General features: G+C 43.4%; 2 protein-coding genes and 1 long non-coding RNA gene across 4 annotated transcripts; 1 reads left to right on the forward strand and 2 right to left on the reverse strand.

Annotated features, from left to right (window-relative positions):
* Positions 1 to 7,421: 7,421 nt before the first annotated feature.
* On the reverse strand, positions 7,422 to 9,129 carry LOC143527320 (uncharacterized). Its single transcript, XR_013134082.1, has 3 exons — positions 8,948 to 9,129; positions 7,668 to 7,804; positions 7,422 to 7,577 (listed from the first exon to the last, which is right to left on the reverse strand). It is a non-coding gene; the product is annotated as an uncharacterized LOC143527320 (long non-coding RNA).
* A 234-nt stretch (positions 9,130 to 9,363) lies between these two features.
* On the reverse strand, positions 9,364 to 11,059 carry LOC143527319 (lysozyme g-like). Of its 2 annotated transcripts, XM_077022465.1 has the most exons (6): positions 10,920 to 11,059; positions 10,637 to 10,711; positions 10,408 to 10,491; positions 10,108 to 10,304; positions 9,734 to 9,872; positions 9,364 to 9,625 (listed from the first exon to the last, which is right to left on the reverse strand). In XM_077022465.1, exons 2-6 carry the CDS (start codon positions 10,638 to 10,640, stop codon positions 9,492 to 9,494), a joined length of 558 nt encoding a protein of 185 aa, XP_076878580.1. In that variant the 5' UTR covers positions 10,641 to 10,711; positions 10,920 to 11,059; the 3' UTR covers positions 9,364 to 9,491. The 2 variants fall into 2 exon arrangements, with proteins under 2 accessions (XP_076878580.1, XP_076878581.1); XM_077022466.1 differs by lacking the exon at positions 10,637 to 10,711.
* Positions 11,060 to 11,065: 6 nt separating this feature from the next.
* Positions 11,066 to 17,058, forward strand: ids (iduronate 2-sulfatase). Its single transcript, XM_077022464.1, has 9 exons — positions 11,066 to 11,290; positions 11,395 to 11,531; positions 11,629 to 11,806; positions 11,990 to 12,078; positions 12,675 to 12,875; positions 12,958 to 13,128; positions 13,656 to 13,782; positions 14,285 to 14,452; positions 15,506 to 17,058. Exons 1-9 carry the CDS (start codon positions 11,221 to 11,223, stop codon positions 16,021 to 16,023), a joined length of 1,659 nt encoding a protein of 552 aa, XP_076878579.1. The 5' UTR covers positions 11,066 to 11,220; the 3' UTR covers positions 16,024 to 17,058.
* Positions 17,059 to 17,412: the final 354 nt, after the last annotated feature.

Raw genomic sequence — 17,412 nt, forward strand, 5'->3', positions numbered from 1 at the left:
CAGGACATTAAATAGACAAACCACATAAACCCCATGTGATGACGAAACGAGCCACAGGTGAGATGAATCAGCACAAGACGTAACCGCACCCACGGAGATCCACAGACGCAGACAACGTAAACACACGCCCAAAAGGGAGGGACCGCAACGTGACAGACTCCCCCACCAAGGGCACTACCCGTCCCGGGGTGCCAACAGGACCAAGTGCCCCGAATCCTGGGAAGACCGGGGAAAACACATTAGACAGACACACTGGGACATTTACGAACACACAAACAGGGATGTTTACACACAGAGGCACGAAAGAGAAAAGGGGATTTGGCAGACATATGGGAATACACACGAACACCGGGACAGACTAACATGTAAATGGCGCCAGGCTGCACGCCAGGAGGAGCGCGGCCAGCGGGTAGAACCCGGGGGCTGCGGGAGCTGCAGGTGCTGCGGTGGGTGGTCCTCTCCCCGCCTTCTCCGCAAACCCACCAACAGGTGCGGCGCGGCTGGCGGATGCTCCTGTAGCCTTCCCGGTGGGCACACCACCGGGTTCTGCGGAAGCCCTCGGGGGGCGTGCCGCGGGGTAGGTCGGCCGTCCTGCTCTCTCTCTCTCCGGGGAACCACCTCGGGGGAATCCCTCTCTTCCTCGCTCTTCCTCTCTGGACCCGATCGCGGGAGTGACCTCCATCTCCTCTTCTTCCTCACAGCCCTGGCTCCAGCTCATGGGCTCCTCCGGGCTGCCACCCTTGGAGTAGTCCATGGCGCTTACCTCGGAGTGCTCGGGGGATACGCCCTCCTCGGGCTTCCTCCTCCCCCTCATGGTTTGGGATACGCCCTCCTCAAGCTTCCTCCTCCCCCTTACGGTCTGGGATGAGCACTCCGAGTAGAGCGAGCTCCCCTCATCCTCCTCCTCCGTTAATAACAGTTGAAAGTCTCATGTAGTAAACCAAGTTTTAAGGATATAAGTTGTAAAATATTTTCCTGAAGAATATCTTACCCATGATGGTGTCTGATCCTACACAGAAAAAGGGAGCAGGGAGTGATCAGAGAGACAGCAGCAGTGTGTGTGCTATATCCAATTCACACTTCCTTTAAATAAAAGAGAGCAGGTTACACAACAGATTACAAAAGATCAAAACCTGTCTCAGAGTCAAAACAGATTGCAGTTAGGATTCATTTGTCTCACTCCTAGCAGCAACGGCGAGGGATGAGGCAGAGACTTGACTTTCACTTTTATTTCACAACGAATAACACACAATGCGTAGTGGTGGGATGAGTCAGGACAATAACTGACATATGATATGAACAGCATGCACATTTATATACACGAAAACTAACAACACCCACATGGTAGGAGTCAGGGGCGGCCAACATGACAGCACCCCCCACCGAACCAGTGGACCGACCCTAAACCATAGACCCACACCAAAGGATGGGACAAGAGTGCGGGTGCCAATGGCGACCAGAACACCTCCGTGAGCTGACCCCCCGGAGATAACCTAAGACACCCTCCTTGGGAAGACAGGGGGAGACACAAATGGCACAGACAGACAGACAGTCACAGGGACAAAGACAGTTAGTGATGGGAAGGGGTACCGGGACTGTGGGACAGATGCCAAGACAGTCATGGGCAAAACAGTGAACTATAAACTATTGTTCTCATTAAACCCCACTGTTTGGTATATTTGAAATCTCTCACCTAGGTGAGGGAGATAAGTTCACTAACATTTCTCAGTCCATCATTCACAGTAGCAGGAAATACTTTTTGTTGTTTTTTGGCATTTGTTGACAGTTTTGTTCCAGGTTACCCATGCTTCAACCTGCTATGAGAGGGTGTGCTATAGCAGTGGCATGCACAGACATTTCTTTTGGGGGGTGGGGGCACTTTTTAGCCCACGTGGATCACTTCATTATAAAAAAAATTACACACACATGTTGAATGAAATTTGACTTTTATTTGTAACATTCTCTAAACGTGAGTTTTCAATGGAAAAAGTCACACCGCCAACTGATAAAATCCATATCCAATATTAACTATAAGTCCTTCAGTTAACTTGTGTTTACCCTCCACTGTCTGCAGGCCTTGTTGCATATAGCCTATTTTGCAATTAGTAAATCAATATAGGCCTACAATTAAGACAGTAAAAAGACCGTAAAGTAGGAGAAGGAGTTATAGGCTACTGAGTGTTGTCATTACATGAATGCAGATGGCCATTTTTCACAGGTAATGGGGAACTTCCCGTTTCTTCTTTCACAAATGAATGTGTTAATTTATGTTGCCTAACAAAACCTATAGGCCTACAACAGAAAACTTTCAGCTTAATACATAGATTTGCAAACTCTACCTTAATTATTTGTATGTGGTCGTCCTCACGTTATCTATCATTGATTTGGGCTAGAGCAACTAGTTTATCAGGTGACCAGTCGGATAAAAATGCTTAGTAGTTTGGTGCTGTATGAGACATTTTACTGCACAAGAAAATGATTTCACGTTGGGCTTAGAGGGCAAACGGTACGATTTGATTTGATGTGTATGTGACCTGGCTGGTGGGGCACGGGAGAAGAAGTCTATCTGTGACCGTGTGTGCTGTGCTGAAGACGCTTCCTCACAGCGCATCTGGTGTGTTAAAGGAAGAAAGAGGTCGGGTGTGTGCGAGGTGCTGGCTCATTTCAGGGCATTGTTTTTAATCGCTCAGGTTTTCAAAAGATAATTTCTAACCGACCTCAGTAAAATGTTAATAATAATAATATATTTTTTTTTAACCGAAGTTTCAAAAGGGCACTTTCGTTGATAAAGGGCAGAGTTAGTGGTGCTTTAGCACCACCTGATGTCTATGTCGGCACGCCACAGGTGATCGGTGTGTGTGCAGAAATGTTGGACAGGAGAGGCAAGATTGCTTATGCTAACAGTCCTATGCTGCATTCATGCAGTTTTCTCATTCGACACCCCAGCCTTATTTTAAGTTAAATAAGGTTATAATTGTAAGTTCTCTTTTCAAGTTACGGTATCAAAGCCACTACAAAGTCACAAGTAGATTAAAATGTCCAAATTGACAACATTGTGTCAATTTCCCTCTGGGATTAATAAATTGATCTATATATTAGTGGCACATGTATTAGAACAGGCAAACCCCTAGTGGATACAACAATAAATACACCAGAAGATGCCACCACGGGTTTCAGAGCATATGTGCCGTCAGAATTGTTATATTCTCCTGCAGAAAATGACAGTGCTGGAACCAGGTTTTCGGAGGTTACTATCAAAGTTAAAAGTTGGCATTCCAGTACTGCGCAAGGAGCATCAGTGTGGGGGTGATGTTGGTGGACCATCGACCGGCGGGTTAGTGTAGCGGGGAACAGTGGAGACACGCAGAGCTGGGCCAGTGGAACACATGGACAGAGCCAGTGCTGTACAGACGGTACCGAGCACAAACGGCAGGAACGAACAGTGGGTCTGAGTTGGGGCCAAACAAAAACAGTCTTTTCAACTTCCACTGCCAATTCTCATGCTAAAGCTAACACTGTTGCTGAGATACCTCAGCACAATACATCACTTCATGTGCAGAATAGTTTTGGACCACTGCAAAACCTCAGAAGCACAGACAGAACAGTAAATGCCCTCCGCCTGAAGCACTTTAGCAGAACCAGAGTGTCAGCCTGTGGACACAGCTGACACCCTCATAATTGGGGATGATTCTATCAATGTCATGAAATATCGCTGTGAGCCAAACATCGCAGTCTCTGGGCTAAATGATACTCTGTCAAAATTACTGGCTGACCACACAACAATAAAGCAGCTTATTGTGGATGTTGGCAAAGAACGAGACAAGAAAGCAGGAGTTCGACTTATTGAAAAGAGACTTTAACAAAGTCCAATTAGAAGACTCAGCATTCATTTATCAGTGGTCCTCTGCCAGCATGGAGAACAAATGTTTTCTCAAAGCTCCTTGGACTAATCACTACTACGGCTACACAAACGTTGCAGGTCAAACAACTTCAACTTCATTGACAGCTTTAACCTGTTTTTGGAAAGAGGGAATCGTTTAGGCGAGATGGGCTTCATACAAACAAGACGGGTGTTTATCCCTTAACAGCAGGGCTGATCCTAGGATCAGAGCTTTAGGGGTGCTCAGAGCACCACGGGGGTGCTAAAGCTCAACATTAGCTTGTAAGATTAAAACATCAGACTACCAACGGCAACACAAAGAGTGACTGGTGGTTCAGTGCAGCAAAAGGAGGATTGATGTTAAAGTTTGTAATACAGAAAGTGCATGTGTGCATACTCTCAGCACTGCTTTGGGGACAGCTGTGCAGGGCTGGGAGAAAAAAAAATGGACCATGTCATTTTTGAGGCAATTTTTATTGTTGTTAAATTTAATACTTTATCATACATTTTATAGCATTACCATTTTTCAGCTTATTAGAGACAAACTTCCGTAAAAATGGACTACACATACCTATGCTCAACAAATAACTTTTCATTTTGCGCAATCTGCTCCATCAGTTTACAGGAACACCAGAACCCCATAAGGGCTCTTCATTCTCCTCCATCTCTAGGCCCTCCTCACCCCACCTGAACCTCCCAGCAACAATGGAGAAGCTGGTGTTGGTTGGGAGAAGGCTGTCACTTATCAACCAGCCCTCAGGTCCAGCATAAAACCTGTCCAGCTCCCTCTCCAATCTCATCTACTGCCTCATCTCCACCTCCGTCCCTTACACCCTCCCCTGAGAAACGTCAGGCTCCACCCACCACCACCCTTATCTAGTGTCTCATCTCCACCTCCACCACCATCTTCTAAGAAGCGTCAAGTTCCCACACCACCTGTAGCACCCCAACCACCACCAGAAAGGTAGCTCTTTATCACATCACCAAAGTTATCTAGGGAAGATGTACTCGTAGGGGAAGAGGAAGAGGTCACCTCAAATTCGAATAGCCACAGTAATATTCTTTGGCTCCCTGCTGTTACAGTAATAACATCAGCAGTACTTATTTTTATAAAGAAGCTTGGACCCAGTATGCCCGTTATCTATCACATTCCAGTACTTATCAGAAACAGGAAAAACAGGGAGTACATCTTGAAAACTGTAAATGTGACAAACCTGCACTGTGTAAGATATTGAGCTACAGTGTTTGATGCAGAGTACAACAGTTACAGTATTAAGTCAGCTCTTCTAAATATTAGGTCGCTAATAAGCAAATATCACTCAATTAACTGTCAAATTATAACCCATGGGCTTGAGTTTATTTCTCTAACCGAAACATGGTTAAATTAATTTACTGCCACAACTGTGTTGAGTCAACACCATCAAACATCAAATTCATAAATGTCTCTGGAGTCAGTGGTAAAGGTAGAGGTCCAGCTGTTCTAGTTAATAGTTCTTTCCAATGTAAGCAGTTATGATTTGGCTTTTTTACATCCTTTGAGTATGTCTGTGTAGTTCTGACTGAGAAAGATATTACTAGTAACGTTCGACAATTTTATAGTTACTGGGGATTTTAACATATACATTGAAAATCCGAAGGACAGTTACTGTATGTACGGTATGATTTGTGTGTGACTTGTGTATTTGTCTGTATTTTGTGTAATTTGTGTGTTAACGGGCCGCCCAATGGAGGATGGGTTCCCTTTTGAGTCTTGGTTCTCCCGAGGTTTCTTCCTAATCCCCACCATCATAGGGAGTTTTTCCTCGCCACTGTCGCCTTTGGCTTGCTCATTAGGGTTCTGGACCCATAGTATTGTTAACCTTTTAAATCCGGTAAAGCGCTTTGTGACAACATGTGTTGTGAAAAGCGCTATACAAATTAACTTTGATTTGATTTGATTTGATACTGTATATCATACTGGACTAATTTGGGCTCTCTCAGCATGTGGCTGGGAGTACATACAGTCATGGGCACACTCTGGATTATATCAAAAGATCTCAACAGCTTTCTCAGATCATTACTGTGTGTTCTTTGATATGCGGCCCTCAACAGAACAGAACATCCAGCTTGTCACCGATATTGATCGGTCGCCACTGGGTTGACTGGTCAGCAGTGGCTTGTTGATGTCATTTCTACCACACCACCCTGTTAGCCTGCCTTGTGTTTCACATGTCTCTTGTTCCCCCTTCATCAGCGTGTGTATTCAAATCTTTGCGTCTTGTCCTGCCATGCATTTTGTTACTGTTGCGATATATATCTGCACATTAATAAATGTTCTCTGTTGCATCTCTCTCTCAGCTTCCCCTCGCACCGTGACTATTTTATTTCTTTAAAATCTTATTTTTTATGTCTTCAAATGTTTGACAATGACCTTCCCAAGGTGATAGATCTCGGGTCGTAATGAGCTTCTTAGCTTCTTTCTTTCCCTGGGTGAAGCTCTGAATTGCTGGTGTGTATGAAAGGTGCTAAATAAATGAACTTGCCTTAATGTAATGGCAGGAAGGAGGTGAGAGGTTTGTTTGGTGGTCTTTATTTTCAGCAGCTCAACCAAACAAAAACACAAGGAAAGCTGTCTAGGCAGCAGAAAAGTGTTTAGGTGCCACAATAACACTGGTGAGGAGCACAGGAACTGTGATCTTTCACTAGAGCATAGACTTAATAGTGCCTGTAAATGAGAATAATTAATGAGGTGCATGTGAAAGTGGTGATCTAATAATAGGGTGATGATAGAGGGCGTGGTTGAGAGGAAGGGTTTGTATATGTGTGTGTGTGTGTGTGTGTGTGTGTGTGTGTGTGTGTGTGTGTGTGTGTGTGTGTGTGTGTGTGTGTGCGGGTGTGGACATGGGCTTGTCTCTCCTGGGCTGCGATGGGCACACTGTGATGCTTCCCTAAATGAAGCACGTTTGAAAAATGTCCACAAGTGATCAGAACTGTCTTCAACCCAACAGAGCCAATCTTACGTGCAAATATTGCAAGAAATGAAATCATTACCACATACAATGATAAAATTTCAAAAACGTCTTCTTCATAAAAGAATGTCATTTATTACTAATATTTTTACTAATACTAATTAACAGTTCAATTATGCAGATCAAGTAAAAGAAGCAGGTTTTTGAAGACAAGAGTGCAATAGCTACAGTGACTGATGCATAAACTCATGTTCACAAACCTATTGATCAGCTAATATTTCAATATAGACATTGTTTTGACCAGTAAAGCGTCAGATATACAGTGATATACGTGTGACCGATTGCTTTGCTGGATACCTCTCATTTCTCAGGCTGCTTGAAGCATGGACACACCATCCTGGCATAATCATAATCACTGGCATAATTTGCATGGTGATTAAGAGCAGCACTTCTGTAATGCCTTTGAGACCAAGTTGCACAGCAGTGCAAACGGTTGCACATGGTTCAAAGTAGTTTGCACTAGCAATTCAAGGCATGGGGTGCAGAAACTGTTCTACATGACGAAGCCAGTTTGAATTCGTAAGAAGAAGAAGAAAGTCATCTAAAAAGGGAACAGCTCACACTGAAACTGAAAACGTAGACATTTTCTACTGCTACTGAGACCTCTGTTCTTTTCTGTTTCTGCCAGTTCCTTGATGAATAAATCATTTCAGCAGGTTTTCTTTTTTTATTATCACTGTTAAGGAAATCTGTTGGGGAAAACAGATGTTATCATTATGCATCCAGAAGAAAATTCTCTGGTGATGGAGTAGAGTGGGGCAGCTAGGTCAGGGACGTACCTGAGGGTCTTCCACACCACATGGGCCTCAGCGTTGGTTTGGGGATTTTGGAATATCACTTCCCACCCAGACCTGCATCAGCAATCCTTCAGTGTCACCTTGCAGTCACTTTTCCGTGTTGTCAGTGAGTGTGACATCTGTGACATGGGTGAAACGGGATATAGATACTTGCAGATCCAAAATGCAACGTTTTAATAAAAGGACAATCCAAAAGACAGAGATGATAAAAAAGATTAAAAAAAACCCCCAAGATATAATTCGGACGGGATTAATAGGCAAGAAATTATTCAGTCAGGATTAAACGATTAAACACAGGGTCCAGGGTCAAAAAACAGGGAGAAAATGGAAAAAGGCAAACAGACCAGTGGGCGACGCAGAGACAGAAACTCTGCAGATCAGATAAGAAATGGGTAAAGGCAAGACAATAATGGAAGGCTTGGTATGCACACTATATGGCAGTATTTTGGAAAGTTAAAAACAACATAAAGAAATATATATGGCATAAGTAAATCACATGAGAATAGTAATCAGGAGAGGAAGATCTTGTAAGCCGGGGTGTGGTATTCTGGGTAGTGTAGTTCCTGCTGGCTGGAGGTGTGAGGGTACTGATTTATTTTTCCAGATGTGTGTGTTTTAGAAAATCACAGTACCACACAGGCGTAGACTCCTGTCCAAAGTACCCGCATTGTCCCAGAAACAGGGATGTTGCCAATGACACGTATCCAAAGGCTTCACCACCCATAAGACACCAGAGTCATCATACAACCAACTGAGACCTGCAGAGGCTGCACTCAAGTGTATGAATCACAACATTGTTAAGAGAAGGAGCACAAATCGTCCTGTATGACTTGTAAGACTGAGTGGGACTGTATTGACAGTTGAGTTCCATCAAGGCAATTGTATATAAGCAATACCTTGTATAGGAGTGGAAATACATTTGGTCCCATAACTGCACTTCACTTTGTGAAGTTCAGTTCTAAAAAGTGATATTGGGCTTGGACACTAAAATAGTGATGTTGTAACATTATGAACCACATATTGTTTCCTGTTTAAGGACAGACCGTAAAGGTTTATTTGAAATGGGTTTGTTGGATTGGAACTTATTACAACTGCGATGCATGCTTCATGGAATATCTGGAAATAGGGAAATGTTATGCTTTAAATGTCAGACTGATTAACTCACGTCCAGGAAATGATAAACAGAAGACAACCAATTTTCATCATGCTCTAGCCATCCAAACGCACAGTAAAAAAAATCCCCAACTTAATAAAATTCCTACCCACACCCTTCTTCCCGTAAGATGAACCGAGAGAAGTGTGACGCGGGAGGAGAAGATTAGTTTCGGTTTCACTATTTTATTTACACGAACCACGGAACTCGAACCACACGGTCTAAACGAAGACTGAAGAATGACAAGGGAAACATACGCACGTATATATACAGATGCAAACAACACGCAGTTGCAACACACGACGCTAATGAGATGAGAGACAGGTGAAACGAATAACAGTCACCCACCCACCCACACATACACAGACCAATGGAGGCTTCAGGAGCGGTAACAGTGACAAGAAGTAAATCAATTAGTAACCAAATGCATGCACTTTACCTCCATAAAAATAGTATGAATGCTACATATTTATATGATACATATGTATCATAAAATAAGCATAAAATATGCAAACACATCAAGAGTTAAAGTGAAAAAGATTTATTTCAGTAATGGTACATTGGGTATGTAGGTACACATAGATTTGACAATGTTTCACCGGTGTTATATAAGAGAGTTGTCACAGGTGTTTCATGGAATACACAAATCCCCCTCAGTAACCATGACGCTTGTACCACTGGGCCCTGGCTACCACATCATTGGAATAATCACCCCCGGTGGTCCCGAAGTCCATCCTCTCATATGTGCGGACATTCCCTACACCTGCATTGTAGGCTGATATTCCTCCTGACACAGACCAAAATAAAAATAAAAGTGTTTAGAGTTCAGCCAGCAGCTCATTCTGTTTACTTCCTGTTTTTTTTTTAACAGTAGTCGTTGCCTGATATTTAGTACCTTTAAATTGGTGTTCCTTGGACCAGCTGGGGAATTTTTTCTGAATTGCTTTAATGGAGTCTGTGAGAATCTGAGTGCCCTGTGTGAGATGTTCCTCACTGTTCCAGGCACCCCTTGGAGTGTGGTGGCGTTTGTCAACCTGAAAAAAGTATCATCGCATAATAACTTATGGAAATATCAATAACAGATCATAACAAATAATGGGAAAATATTGGTTAAATTTTCTTTTTAAAAGAAAATCATATGATTTACCTTAGTTACTATTACATTTAGCTTTGAATATTATTGTCTTAATCTGGGACCTGCTACAATGCATGACTTAATTGTACTTTACTTCTAACGCAGTACTTATGGCCGAAGAATATGTACCCAACCTGCATGAGTCCAAAGCCGTTGCCGTGGTCACCCCAGCCATCCACGAGCGCTGCTCCCGCCCTGGACTCTCTGGATATGATGGCTGCGATCACGGCCGGGTCCATCTGATTGGCTCTCCCAACTTTGATGATGATGCTCTTGTACTGCTCCATCTTCTTCAGATCATGATCAGCCAGTTTGTTTGAGGCTGCCACCCCTTAAAGAAGGATCGGGCACTATTAGTGTGTGTTTTCTTTGAAATATTTTAACGTATGGCCATAAGTAGCAGAAACGTTGCTGTGAGTCTCAGGTAGAAACACCTTTTTCAGTGAGTTTGTCCTGCTGAGCTGTTTTGTCAGACGCTCCAGTTGTGTCAATCTTCATGAGGTCACCAAAATGGCAAGCTAGGAGTGACAAATAAAACATATGGGACATTATAACATATATTCTAAATGTCTTGTATGATTACACATGACTCATTTAATTTCTAAAACATGGTTCAATGTTTATAACAATGTTTAGCTATATATCCCCAAAGGATCAACTCACCCATCCTGTCACCAGTAAGAGTTCAGCCGATGTGTGGAGATATCAGATATAAGCTGTGCACAGTAAGCACTTCCTCTAAATATGAAGGAAACGGACCCATTTGTAAAACTAGAAAATCTGGATCTACGTAATTACACTTAACTGAAGACCAGAGCACATATGAAGTAATGTAGAGGTGTTGGCCTACTGCTAATTTGCTAAGACTGATATGTTCACAGGATTGCAGAGAAAGAGACAGAAACAATAGAATAAAACCACTTTAAAAGAAGATATAAAAAACAACCTGAAAAAAATCAAATGCAAAATAGATTATATCCACATTATTAGTCATCTGAAACAAGTTAAACAGCACAAAATTACTGAGGAGTCATTTTTTCCAAAACTCGAGCCTACTGAAAGTCTCAAGTCGATGTCGCTTTAAACCGAAACCTAATCTGGACCGTGGCCAACGGGAGCGTATAAGAGGTACCACAGAACCCGGAAACAAAATACAGAACCATGCCAAGGGACCATGAAGTAAAATAAGGACTTTTGCTTTTAAGCCGTACGGACAGGTTGTGGTAGTAAACTTGAATAATTCGAGGATGTTGTTCACTCATATTTTGTTGTGTGTCTTGATGTTGCAATCAATTGAGCCGCGTGTGTTTGCAAAAGGTATTCTCGCTCACCAACTCGCAAACTTTACTTCTTTTTCTCTCTAATTACATGGTCAGCACATGAATTGCAAGTTTAATGAAAAGTTTCTTTATTGTTCGTAGGGAAACTAAATGTATTGTACATAATAGCTGATGATTTGAGGCCAACGTTGGGCTGCTACTCTGACCCAGTTGTGAAGTCACCAAACATTGATCTTCTTGCATCTAAAAGCACGGTGTTCAACAACGCTTATGCGCAGGTGAAACAACTAGTAAATATTATTCCACTCCTGGGTGGGTGTATTCAGCGCTATTGCATTTTATTTTCACAAGAAAACGTCTTTTTATTCTCCTAAGCAAGCCGTGTGTGGACCTAGTAGGACCTCTTTTCTAACCAGTCGAAGACCGGACACCACCAAACTGTACGACTTCAACTCGTACTGGAGAGTCAGTGCAGGAAACTACACCACCCTCCCACAGTATTTTAAATCGAATGGGTACATTACAATGTCAGTGGGGAAGGTTTTCCATCCAGGTAAGAATTGATGATGACCTTAAATTGTTCATTTTCAAAATGGGTGTTGGTAATGTTCATAGTCAAGTCCACTGCTGTCCACTTTTCCTGCCTGCTGTATGTGAAACGAGATGTCACACTTCTATAACTGTGTTGTGTGAAGTTGTACTAATGATGGCTCTGTTTTGTATGTTTGACCTGAAGGCATCGCGTCCAATCACACGGATGATTACCCCTACAGCTGGTCTGTACCACCATATCATCCACCCTCTTTCAGCTATGAAAAGAAGAAGGTCAGTGTGTGTATCTCTTTGTCTGTGTGTCTGTGTCTCTGTGAGTTGCAGTATGAATAAGTGTGTTAAGCAATGGGTGTGGGTGAGTGCAGGTTTCTTTACCCTGACCCAAATTATGTAGTCCTTAGTTCTAGCTTAACACTGGAGTTAAAATTGCCGTGGTGGACTAATAATCCTCTGATGTTATACATTTGTTTAGGCATGACCATGAATTATTGAGCACTCATGTGTTTATTGACTGATCTTGTGTAATATAATGACCAATCAGTCATTTACATATGATAATCTGAAGCATTTTAAACCCCCCACTGGTGACGTATTGCTTCAGATTTTGTGTCTTTTGTTGAAGGATGCACACCATTTTGTATAATTTATGCATTTATTTATTTTAGTTTTCTTGACTTTTCTTAACTAAGAGCATGTTCTTCTGTTCAAAATGTTTGAAAATGCACACAACCCTGTAGCATTCTGCCATTTTCACCTCTTGCTACAAGTTGATATGATCAGAGCTTTTTAGACAATAGCATTTTTTATAAGTGAGTGAATTGAAGTGAATTCCTAACAACTCTTCATGGCTCATCTCAATTCTGTATTAGGTTTGTAAGGACGAAGATGGCACACTCCACAGTAACTTGCTTTGCCCTGTAAACGTGTCTGAGATGCCTCTGGGTACTCTGCCCGACCTGGAGAACACGGATGAGGCCATAAGGCTGCTTAAGTCTGTGAAGGATTTGAAGAATCCTTTCTTCTTAGCAGTGGGCTTCTACAAACCTCACATCCCATTCAGGATCCCACAGGTAGGTCAGATGACAGGGCGGCCATTTGTGTGAGGTCACTTGTTTGGCTCTGACTCACCAGAATTTTGCCACCATATTGTAGGAGTACCTCAAACTCTATCCCATCGAGAACATGACACTTGCGCCAGACCCGGAAGTTCCCAAGAAGCTTCCTGAAGTGGCATATAACCCTTGGACTGACATTCGGAAAAGAGAGGATGTGCAGGCTCTGAATCTTAGCTTTCCTTATGGACCAATCCCTAAAGACTTCCAGGTAGACCTCAGAAAAACGTCTATGCTTTTAGAACTTGCAAAGCAGTTTTTTACAGCTGTATATCAGAGTTCCTAGTTTCCAAACGCTGAGAAGTTATGCATTCTAGTCCTTTCTCCCATACCACTCAATGCTTGTTCTGTGTATTGTCCCTAGTCTGGAGCATGAACTAGATTAAGTACGTAACTAAACACTTATTTATCTTCTCCAAGAAAAGTGAAGTGCTTCTCAAACGACTAACATAAAAATACAGATTTAAAAACAGCAACCCAACATGCAATATAAACACCCACAACAGCATAAAAATTGGAAAGTGACCCAGTTTAAAAGCTATACAGATACACCTTAAGGCTTTTTTTAAGGGCAGATTGTTCCAAAGCTGTGGAGCACGTACAGCAAAGGCACAATCAACCTTAAGTTGTGATCATTTAATAATCTGTTTTGCTGAGCAGGACATGTATTGCTAATATAATTACTGCAATTATAAAAATTACTGACTGATTCTGTGTTGTGTGTTGCTTCTCCGACAGCTGCGTATACGACAGCACTATTTTGCATCGGTATCTTACGTGGACGCCCAGGTTGGGAAGATCCTGCAGGCTCTCTCCGACCTGAATTTGGCCAAGGAGACGATTGTGGTGTTCACCTCAGATCACGGTTCGCTGACGTCTCTGTAGATGCTGTGCATGCATTTCCCTCCCAGTAGCTGTGATTTGCTTAGAACATTTGTTTGTGTTGAGCGTTTCCTCCATTAGATGGCAGTATTGAAACATCACATTTACTACAGTCCTACACTGAGGCCCATACTCTCTCGGATAATTCTTTACCGACACATGTGGGTGTACATAAAAATATGTCTCGGTGATTGACGTAAACTGTCATAATTGGTGTGTTGTGGCTTGGATGTGGTAGTTCAACTGATATGGCTCGCAGATGTCTGTGTCCTCTACTGGTATAATGATGAGTGTGAAACACTGGGTCATAAACCGAGAGGTGAAATGCCGTTTCCTTTTAAGTGTCATAATAAGAGGTCAAGTGATCCATAATCACAGACGCCTTGCACCTTTAACACAGTGGACCATTGGGATTAATGTGAGGGTACCTCCCTCTCTCCTCCCCAGAGCCAGAGGGCAGATTCTCATGGCGGTTTGCCTTTCAGGCTGGTCTCTGGGCGAACACGGTGAATGGGCCAAGTACAGCAACTTTGACGTGGCCACCCGTGTGCCACTGGTGGTGTATGTGCCGGGTGTGACCTGGCCCTTGCTAGAGGACAGGATGTGGACATATGTGGACGCGTTCGACGGCGCAGCAGAGCTGCCGGCCGAAGGTAAGGTGCTCTGGGGTCAGCGGCCACGCACGCCGATCGCCAGCGCCTCCTCGGGGGCCCTTCACGCTCTGGGAACATTTTCTGTCTTTTCTAATCAAGTCTGAAGCTTTCTGGGGGTGGAGACGTTCAGGCTGAGCTTTGATGCAGTGTCAAAACAGGATCATTTAACCCTTATTCAGTCAACCATCTCCCCCAACCCGTTAAAACATCCACTGTGTTTTTACTTTATATACCGAGTTGGACTTAATTTAGGTCAAAATGCCAAAAAGCATCTGGATCTGACTTTTTTTTCAAACCTATTCGTAAACTCTGCGGTTTATTCTTCGGAGCACATTTCGGCAGCACAACTGTAATAATCAGTAATGGCGGTACCGTGGCACAGCAGAACTGTTCCGGAACCTTCTCTCTCTTCTCCCATACCGCAGTGAGTTGGGACAAGCTGCTCTGAATTCCGCAACTACACTCAAAAATTTCATGCACAAGCTCAGACCATTTCCCTAAGGGAGCGGTGCCTAAATCCATTGTAAGGATTTGTTTAGTTCGACTTCGAACACATCGCCTGCAGCTAAAAGTGAAAACACACTCACAGTCACACATATAGATTTCTACTGTCTGTAGTGCTGTGCAGTCTGGGTAATCATTTTCTCATTAGGACTGTGCATGCCAGTCACATTAGGGAAACATAATTATGCAACTTAATCACTTAATTTTTCACTTCAACTTTTCACTTTCTTTCATAATCTTTCACAGTATTTATGGGACCTTGTTTTCTCTTAAGGCGATGAGCAGATTGATATAGACGTAATACGTCATAAGAGAACACATTCAGTCCGCTAAGTCTGCTATAACAAGTCATTATAATGATATGCGAGGAAGCATGGCATCTATTTTTGTCTTAAATGAATTAAAGAGAAACGTATAAAAGAATATATGTGCTAAAAGTTAGTGATGCCATTTTTTTCCTGCTGAGGTAGTTTTTATTCAGTGTTTGTTTTTTTTTTTCTTTTAGCTATACTTTTTAATGGTTTCCTCTCTGCATTTTTTTCCCCCTAGCCAACGTGGTGAACAGAATGGTGGAGCTGGTGGATATGTTCCCCACACTGGCCTCCCTGGCTGGGCTGCCCCCCCTTAGCCGATGCCCCCTCACCTCCTTCCAGGTGGAACTGTGCACAGAAGGCTTCAGCCTGGCCTACCTGCTGGATCGGCGCACGCCGCCGACCGGCAACCAGGCCTACGCCTCCAGCCAGTATCCCCGCCCCTCCGACTCCATCCGGCCCGACTCTGACCTGCCCGCCCTGGCCGACATCCGGATCATGGGCTACTCTCTGCGTTCCATCGACTACCGCTACACCTTGTGGGTGGGCTTTGACCCCAAGACCTTCAGGGCCAACCTGACGGACGTGCATGCGGGCGAGCTCTACGTCCTCGCCGAGGACCCGGGGGAGGACCGCAACCTGTTTGACGACCTGAACCACAGCACAATGGCACGGAAACTGGGCCCTCACCGTTCATGGGCCGAGACCTTGAAACGGCACCTGCGGTATTTCGCAGCCACACAGCCCGCAAGATGAAGTAAATGTTGTGAACGCCGTACAGTGTGTTGTAGCAAAGGCAGAATTTATTATTCACTTTTTCAGCTTTTATACGATCTAAAGCAGTGGTCCGGTTTTTTTTAACTGCTGTGCAGTGAAGAGCTAGATTTTGCTTTTGTTAATTTTCTTCTTTTTCTTCTGAAAATGGCCTAAAGCACTTTTTAATACTGGGAATAATAAAACATGGATAGTAGCTGCTCAGAGAAAGGGAATTTTCAGTTAAATACTGTAGCAAAAAATCATAATAATGTGATGGCACAGAAAGTGCCACATACTGCTAAGAGCTGCAGTGTTTGGTGATGTGAACTCTTTAGCTACATTTCCTGTCTGTTGTATTATGTGTTTTTGAACCTGTAGTGTTGAACAAAGGAGAAATAAGTTTCATTTGAACGGCAGAGGGCTGGAAAGGTTTGCTCAGACATCACTCTGATTTGGCAATTTATCAGGTCACTAAGTCGTAATTGTATTTTCTCTTGGAGGCCAGCAGAGATTTTCCCAGTGCTAAGCTCTTGATTTCCAAGACACACTGATGAAAATCAGCTTAAATATAGAATTTCAAGTCATGCTTTCCTGCTGCTAAGTTGCCAAGGCAATTAGACGTTTGAATGTGAAAACTTGCAAATTACGTTGCTCGGATACACCTCAGAGAATAGTTTAACAATGATGAATGTTTTGTCCAGTGGAAAAAAGGGAGCTAACTGATTGTTGAGGTCTGACTGTAACATCCTTCTGGTAAATTAACCCTGCTTACTGCTTCACACGAGTCCCACCCTCTCCTCATGGACTCCCTCGACTCAAGGGCTCTGCTTCTTAACTTCTACAGACTTCAGGGTTTGTTTGGATTCCTCTCACACTCTCACTCTAGATGCCACGATGTTTACTCCCCACATAGTCTAAATTATTTTTGAGGAAAGATATTCAATATTTATGTGGAAGTAAATAAATGTTTTTTTTTTTCTGTCGGGTGGGGTGTGAGGTAAAAAAGAACAAGGAAAAATAAAAACAAAGCGAGCACAGAGATTGGCTGTGTGTCTGTGTGTCTTTTGTCTGTGAATGTCTGTCGTCCCCCCCCCCCCCCCCCCCCCACGTTCTTCTAAATGTGAGGCACGAGCGTGGTGCTGGGGGGATCCTCGGGGAGTGCTGATGCAGTCGTCTCTGGCAGGCAGGCTCCGTTGCCAGCTGGTCCGGAAAATTCCACTGCTGTTCCCCCCCCCCCCCTTTTTTCTTGTCATCTAAAAGCAAGGTTAGGGCATCTGGAGATGGATCCACATGATGATCGAGGCTGACATTTCGACCGCATGCACCAAATTAGCTTTGCCATTGTGTCCTGTAAACTACCTACACGAGGCTTTAATTTTTGATGTTGTT

The sequence above is a fragment of the Brachyhypopomus gauderio genome, chromosome 11 (genome assembly GCF_052324685.1).
Source record: "Brachyhypopomus gauderio isolate BG-103 chromosome 11, BGAUD_0.2, whole genome shotgun sequence".
Classification (NCBI taxonomy): Eukaryota; Metazoa; Chordata; class Actinopteri; order Gymnotiformes; family Hypopomidae; genus Brachyhypopomus; species Brachyhypopomus gauderio.

Coding starts and splice junctions, on each gene's coding strand:
- LOC143527319 (XM_077022465.1), bottom strand. Junction 10,305..10,407: donor GGACAAACTCACTGAAAAAG/GTGTTTCTACCT, acceptor TCCTTCTTTAAG/GGGTGGCAGCCTCAAACAAA. Junction 9,626..9,733: donor CAAGGAACACCAATTTAAAG/GTACTAAATATC, acceptor GGTCTGTGTCAG/GAGGAATATCAGCCTACAAT.
- ids (XM_077022464.1), top strand. CDS start 11,221: ATGTTGTTCACTCATATTTTGTTGTGTGTCTTGATGTTGCAATCAATT. Junction 11,532..11,628: donor TCAACAACGCTTATGCGCAG/GTGAAACAACTA, acceptor TATTCTCCTAAG/CAAGCCGTGTGTGGACCTAG. Junction 13,129..13,655: donor CAATCCCTAAAGACTTCCAG/GTAGACCTCAGA, acceptor CTTCTCCGACAG/CTGCGTATACGACAGCACTA.